Source organism: Penaeus chinensis, chromosome 7, assembly GCF_019202785.1.
Source record: "Penaeus chinensis breed Huanghai No. 1 chromosome 7, ASM1920278v2, whole genome shotgun sequence".
NCBI lineage: Eukaryota > Metazoa > Arthropoda > Malacostraca > Decapoda > Penaeidae > Penaeus > Penaeus chinensis.
In genome coordinates, this window is record NC_061825.1 from 40,566,157 (window position 1) to 40,573,656 (window position 7,500).

The 7,500-nt window shown below is 36.2% G+C and overlaps 2 protein-coding genes across 4 annotated transcripts in view; one reads left to right on the plus strand and one right to left on the minus strand.

The window, feature by feature from the left end:
• Positions 1 to 3,028, minus strand: part of LOC125027072 (lysosomal-associated transmembrane protein 4B-like) — a 4,928-nt gene extending 1,900 nt beyond the window's left edge. For both annotated transcript variants that reach the window (XM_047615803.1, XM_047615804.1), the window contains exons 1-4: positions 2,887 to 3,028; positions 1,285 to 1,447; positions 928 to 988; positions 690 to 775 (exon numbers count right to left, since the gene is read on the minus strand). In XM_047615803.1, coding sequence (XP_047471759.1) covers positions 690 to 775; positions 928 to 988; positions 1,285 to 1,446 — 309 coding nt within the window. In that variant the 5' untranslated portion in view covers position 1,447; positions 2,887 to 3,028. The remainder of the gene's footprint in view (positions 1 to 689; positions 776 to 927; positions 989 to 1,284; positions 1,448 to 2,886) is intronic.
• A 1,982-nt stretch (positions 3,029 to 5,010) lies between these two features.
• LOC125027182 (nuclear apoptosis-inducing factor 1-like) overlaps positions 5,011 to 7,500 on the plus strand; it is a 3,580-nt gene continuing 1,090 nt past the window's right edge. Inside the window, exons 1-3 of one of the 2 annotated variants that reach the window (XM_047616097.1) lie at positions 5,011 to 5,603; positions 6,737 to 6,856; positions 7,145 to 7,500. The exon at positions 7,145 to 7,500 is cut by the window's right edge and continues 1,090 nt beyond it. In XM_047616097.1, coding sequence (XP_047472053.1) covers positions 5,261 to 5,603; positions 6,737 to 6,856; positions 7,145 to 7,500 — 819 coding nt within the window. In that variant the 5' untranslated portion in view covers positions 5,011 to 5,260. The remainder of the gene's footprint in view (positions 5,604 to 6,736; positions 6,857 to 7,144) is intronic. The other variant, XM_047616098.1, reaches the window with a different exon arrangement.

The window sequence follows — 7,500 nt, forward strand, 5'->3', positions numbered from 1 at the left end:
GGGAGAGAATTAGCATATTTATCTTTTTCTCTTTCGTTTCTTTTGTCATTTCTTGATCTTTGTTTTTGTTTTTGTTTTTCTTTTTGTCATTCGATCATTCTCTCTTTCATTCTTTCTCGATTATTCGTATTTCTCTTCTTTCTCATTATTTTTTTCTCTGTCATTATTATTATTATTATTATTCTCTTAACTTCTCTTTCTCATATTTATTTCTCTCTTCCTCTTATATTTTTCTCTTTCTCTCCTTAATTTTTTTTTCTCTTTCATATCTTTCCTGTAACTAAAACAGTATGTATGTATGTATGTATGTATGTATGTATGTATGTATGTATGTATGTATGTATGTATGTATGTATGTATGTATGTATGTATGTATGAATGTATGTATGCATGTACATGTACGTATCCATACATGTTTATATCTATATGTACGTATGTATATCTACATATGTATATGAACGAATGTATATGTATGTATGTATATATGTACGTACGTACGTATGTGTGTGTTTGTACATGTAGATGTGTATATATACATGTGTACATGTATGTGTATGTATGTGTATGCGTGTGTATGAGTATGTGAATCTGTATGTGCGTGCGTGTGTGACTGAGGGTATGTTTCTGTGTGGATTTGGTTGTCTATACATATGAGTGTGCGTTTACTGACATTGACGTTTTTCACTAACCTTTACGGCACCGTATAACATCAAGGAGATAAGGACTACTGAAATAATCGTCGAACTAAGTACAACATAAAACGTGGCTCCAATGTCTGAAAAAAAAAAACTAGATTTACTTAAATTGTCGTAAACTAGTGCAAGTAATAATTCCTATTGCACATATTGCAAAAAAACACTAAAGGTAATATTTCATGTTTTCATTTTCTTCTCAATATATTTTTTTTTACTCAGCGTCATGACCTACGTCTCACATCCGCACTGCAGAGGACACCGATTGCAAGGCCTAAGACAGTTAAGCTCACCAGCTGCAGATAATACGCAATAAATTTACATTAGCGAGATCCGTGTTCATGTCATTATCATACAATCGAACACTACTATAACACAGAGGCAGATATCGCAACAGATAACTCATGACGCTCCACCATAAACAGATAAAACAACATATGACACTCCACTATAACACAGAGATATCACAACAGATAACATGACACTCCACTATAACAGAGATATCACAACAGATAACATGACACTCCACTATAACACAGAGATTTCACAACAGATTACATGACACTCCACTATAACACGAGGCCAGTCTTACCAGGTAGAAGATGGCGACGGTGATGCTGCCCGCCCGATAACTGCAGCAGAAACAGCAGGTCCTTTCTTCACCGGGTTTCTCTGCTGACGCCTCTGAGGATCCTGGGGCGGGAGGAACTGCGTGTTCGGCCAGCTGCAGCTTTTCCTTCGTCGGGTAATCCATGCTGCACGAGAGAAGGAAAATCATTACACACTCAAGGTATGTATGCATACGAATACATATCTATCTATAAATGTACAGATATGTGCATGTGTATATGTATACAGACACCCACAAACACACACTGTGTGAATATGTATAAGTATTCATACGTATGCATATGTACATGTGTATGAATGAGTGAGTGTACGCCTGTGTGTGTGTAAGTGTGTGTATGTGTATGTGTGTGTATCTATATATGTGTGTGTATGTATGCAGTTATGTATGTTTGTGTGTGTGTATGTGTATGTATCTATATATGTGTGTGTATGTATGTAGTCATGTATGTTTGTGTGTGTATGTATGTAGTTATGTATGTTTGTGTGTATGTGTGTGTATGCGTGTGTGTGTGCGTGTGTGCGTGTATGTGTGTATGTGTATGTATGTATGTGTGTGTGTATGAGAGAGAGAGTATGCAAATACTGTGGTAGGTTCTTTTAATGATAACCACTTTTCAGATCCTTCATCACTTTCTTTGGCACTATTAGAGGTGGGTAACCAATGATTCATAAATATTAATATATTTACACTATTTCTCATAATAAACGAAAGTCCGTTCTCTTCAGTGGTCATTCCCTTGTAAATTCAGAGAAAACGGCAAGTTGTCTTGTTCAGAGCGGAGTGAGGCGCTGTTACGGCTACTCTTGTTTCGCTCATTCCTTTATTGGAGTTGATACATCAGACTTGATATCATAATAAAAGAGAATGCAGGTGAGCACCGTGCTCTCTGGGAGGTGTGGGTGAAAAGAAGCGCCGACTTTGCGTGCTCACCATCATCGGCTTTGTTATAATTCAGGCGTTCGTGTAAGACAAATGGAGATGTTTCAAAAACCGTTGCAAAACTTAAATACCCTTTTTTAATATAAATGTAATTAAATAAACCCAAAGGTTACGTAAAAGGAGTATATTGAATGAATATTAGACCAAGCCATGGATATATATATACATACATACATATATATATGAATATATATAATTATATTCACATACACATACATTTATATATATATATATATATATATATATATACAGTAATGTGTACACAAAGATGAAAAGGAAAACAGCAATAAACGTACTTATCTACCTAACGTTTTCTGTAAGGTGTGCACCGCTATTGCAATCCGGATTTGCAATTCAACACTGTCTTTTATAAACGGACAATTATGAGGAAAGCGAACACGCCCCTGAACACACACCACGACGCACTGAACTAAGAGAGGCCCTCGGCGGTGCAGGGCCACTGCATCTGCTTCGTTGACACACGGCGACACGAGGAAGAGAGAAGAACCTTCAAAGTGCAGAGGAAATAGGAGGTAGAGTAACCACCGGCACCTTTATCCTGGAACTTGCTTTTCAACATTTCTAAAACTACATAAGAAAATACATAGTCAGCATTATACATACCTTACAGTATTTAATTCTGAAATACGCTTAACCAACGAACACTTGAACACAACTAAATCCTTATGAACTTGTTAGCTTTAATATTAGTTCTCGTGTAAACTTTCTACGACTCATGGGTCTTACCTACGCAATCCCTTATATAGCCCCGGTTCTGTGGTGTTGCCGAACAGCGATCATAGCGGCTATTTCATTTGGATTACTTACATTCTTCGTATTTATTTCAGGATAATGGCTTCAAGGTGGGTCTTGGTGGTAACAGTGATCGTGATACACAGAGACTATACCATACCAGCCAGACGGACGATATTAAATAAAATTGTTAAGAAGTCAGCGCTCACGGTGTTGCCGATACGGATAAATCCTCAGTCATGTCTGACCTAACAATGACCATTTATAAAACGCCACAAGCGTCCTTAGAAAATAATGTCTAGACCTACACGTCTACAAAAAAACAGACACATTTATGCAAAAAAGGAACACACACATGCACATAAAAGCGCGCACATGCACAAACCTGGGCGAAATTCAAGTCTCTCTCCCTCTCGTTCCCGAAAATTTTCCTACTCGCACTTGCACTATGTTACCACTCCCTCTCCTGCCTTATCATCACTCTATCCTTTGCGACTTTCCCTTTCTTTTTCTATTATCTTTCCTTTTTTCTTTTTTGTATGCTTTTAACTAGCTGATTCCCTTATGGCCGATGGAATTAATATAACCCTTCACGTCAACTGTGACCACCCTTACATCATGTTATGAAATATACGATTTCTGGCTCTTCTTGTCAAGAGGAGGTACGCGCAGTTGGGTATTTTTCCTCTCCTCCTTTCTTCCACTTCTAGCTGTTTATCGCGATGTATTCGATTAATTCGTCATTAGAAGTGAAAAATATTTATCTCTTTTTCTATCTCCCTCTCTAGGTGTGTGGCGCTGTGTTGTCAGATGTTGGTGTTCTGGTGTTGCCATGTGTTGCTGCATGTAATCTCGTGTTGGCGTGTGGGCCAGTGTTATATGGTTTGGAGTTTACGAAAAGTCACAAAATAGATTCGCCGTACAGAAAGAACATTGTAAATTCCTTAAAGTTCATTACATATCCCTTCGATAATTACAAATGACGGTGCGCAGCTTCACAGCTGGTTGAATAACAAACGAAGAGGAGTATCACTCATAAAAGATATATTGTATGCATAATAGCAAAGTCATTATGAAGTTGAGAATCATTGCAATTATTATCTTAGTGCGAGAGGCGAAATCATTTTAAGGACAGTCCTTAAATCCCATGATCTTTCGTGAATACCGCCCTAGGTGTTATGTTTGAGGTTACATGTTGACTAATGTTCTTTTGAGCACTAAAAAAACAAAACTAATGAACACAATTGTTTTCATTTTAAGCCATCAAAGTAACGTCATAGAAAGTATTGTTTTAACATATAATTTCTTTAAATTCCCATTTCTGTGTCTGATTTTTTCTCAATACTAACCATCTATTAATGAAAGGCAATTTCGACTCCTTTAGAGCAGTGGTTCGCAACCTTTTCTATCCTGTGGCCCCGACCATATATAATGATCTTCACGGTCCCAATGAGTGTCTGTCATTTTCTCATATTCATTTATTACTAGTTATGAACAGTGTAATGGTGTCAACAGATATAGGACAAGAACACTGCATGGAAAGACTCCGATTTATTGATATCTGAGATAAAATTATCTGTAGGTACTGTTAGTGAGACAAAATCCAGTTTAATTCGAAGCCACAATTTTCATCTGCTCCATGGCCCCGGAAAAAATCCTATGGCCCACTTAGAGAGATATTGTCCCTCAGCCGAACCGCATTTGTGGGCAATTGTGGGAGGCGGCAGCGAACACTAATCTGAATATTAACCCGTTTATTGTATAGAAAAAATAAAAAATAAAACGATGTCTACCTATGGTGTGATTGGATCAAATAATTCTTCACTGTTATCAACAGTGGGAGAATAAGCGGTAATGATATAATCATCTATGGGGATACCGTTACTCTCAAACACACACCTACACAAATGAAAAATGAAAGATAAGAAATAATAATCCTAAGCCCCCCCCCCCCCCCCATATCCTACTCATCGGCACAACAACCAGTCTTTGAGTTCCAGGGGCCGGATACTCAAAACAACCCGTAAGTTACAAGGTCGAGGACGTTGTAACCGCCTTACAACATTGTAACTTACGAACTCCTTACAACATTGTAAGTGACCCATACTCAAAAAAAAATTACAATGTTGTAAGCACATTGTAAGGCTAATGTCAACATCGTAAGTTAATTCCCTAGGCTGCCAAGAGAGGGCACATCGGTAGGTGATTGACCAATCAGCAGTCAGCCTCGTAGACGTAACAGCCAATGAGAAGCCACAAATCTCAGCTGTTTTATCACCGTGCTACACCAAAGGTAAACAACGCCATGGAAGGTCCAACTCAAAAGAAAAGAAGACCAAATTTCTCAGACGAAGAGATGTTGGCTTTAATAGAAGGTGTGGCAACGAAGAAGAATGTGGTTCTAGGTAAATTAGATAACAGAATAACTGCACAAGTGAAAAGTAACGCTTGGGATAGTGTGACTAAGGAGGTGAATCTTGTCGCTCGCGTACCGAGGAATGTGAATGAAGTGCGTAGGAAGTTCACAGACCTAAGAGCAGCCGTGAAGAAAAAGGCAGCACAAGAGAAAAAACACATGGGAGGAACAGGTAAGATATAAAAAGTTAATTTTGTTATGGAAATTCTTTAGGTACCCTCAGCATTAGCTGTGGACATTGGTCCCAAGTCATTGAAACCTTATCTTTTTAGTCAGAGTCAAGGAAATCCAGAACATGTCATATAATAACTTGATATTCTTGTCACAGCATAGTTGAAGCAGGAGTGAGTGTCAAATTAATTTTTTTACTATTGAATATCCATAACAGTAATTCAAAGTAATGTGAGGGTAATATCAAGTGCAGAATATGATAGTACACTCATTGACACATAACACAATATGGAGACAAAACATGTCATAAAAAAAAATAGAATGTAGAAGTAGCTTAGTAATTACCTATATATCAGTTCTCTTATTCAAAGAATTCTAGAACTTTGAGGGATTAAACAAAGGCCAACAATATAACCTTATTTGTTTGGTATTATTTCATTTCTGAGTGTGTATTGATTTAATTAAAGAATAAATTATTTCCTGAAAAATTTGCAATTATAAGAATAATATTCACCATATAAACATCCTTCACAAATTTAGTCTAATGGAGGGATTTTTTGAAGTAAATAAAATAAATAAATACGACTCGTCAAGTTGTAAATAATAACAGTGTTACATGTAGGATCTCATTTGTTTCTTATTCTTATTAGTGTTTAATATTTAAGAAATAGTCATTTTTTGAATTAACTTCATAAATTTATAAGATATTTTTTTTTTTTTTTTGACAATTAAAAATAGCAAACTCAGCTCATCAAGTTGTGAATCATACATAATTAAATATCAGCATAATCATTCAGATCACATTATAACACAATTATCTGGATTTAACATTGGTCACTCAGGTAATTTTACCCATTGATATCAGGAAGGCTCATCTGTTTTATGTTTTCTTTTTTTTTTTTTTTCTTTTTTTAGTTTAAAATTAATTCTATAATACAGTTTATATTGTAGGTAATTACCTGAATTAATGTTATTGCCCATAATGAAGACAAGATGGGTATGGGATGTGAGAATATTAACAAAATCAGAAAAAAGTTATCAATGTCAGTTCATTAGCAAGTAAAAGACTTATGATAAGTTGAGAATCCCTATATTTTATTTCATTTATTAACCTTTAGTTCTTGGTTTCCCCAGGTGGTGGCCCAGCAGTTCTCACAAACTACACTCCTGTTGAAGAAGCTATGCTGACACTGATTGAGCCTGTTGCTATTACTGGCTTACTAGGGGTTTATGAAAATGAGACAGAAGTTGATGGTGAGTTAACATGTTTTAAATCAAGAGTGGGGGGGGGGATAATAATCTATTCCCTTTTTGTGATATGGTTATATTTTGAAATTTTGTAATATTTGCCTCTTTTTAATATTAAGCAGCAACACATTCTAAATACAAGAAATGGTAACATTATTTTTATGCTGACATATATTTTATTCTTATTTTTGATATAATTAGTTAAGTGTTGGTTTAGGAATATGATACATGTATTGTCTTATCAGACCCAAGAAATGTATACTATAAAAATTAAAATAGATTTGTATTTTTTAGAAGTTACAGAACCAACTCCTGGGCCGTCTGAGATAGCAGCTCAGATCATAACAGACTCAGCAGTTATTGTAACATTGGATGAGGGCACTTCACAGGAGCAAGAAATGACAATACCCATTGTGTCAATGGACCACACTTACTCCTCAGAATTACCTCCTTTTTTATTAGAAGACAGTAATGCTCAGGATGGATTTAGTGCAACAGTCCAACAAGAACAGCCCTTTCAAGAACAGAGTAGGTCAAGGTTTCAACTTGAGTCAGAAAGAGATAGTAGGCATGAGGTAGTGCATGGTCGTAAAAGCAGATCAGAAGAACGGAGAATTTTGCCTGACATGCTTCAGGTACAAACAAATATA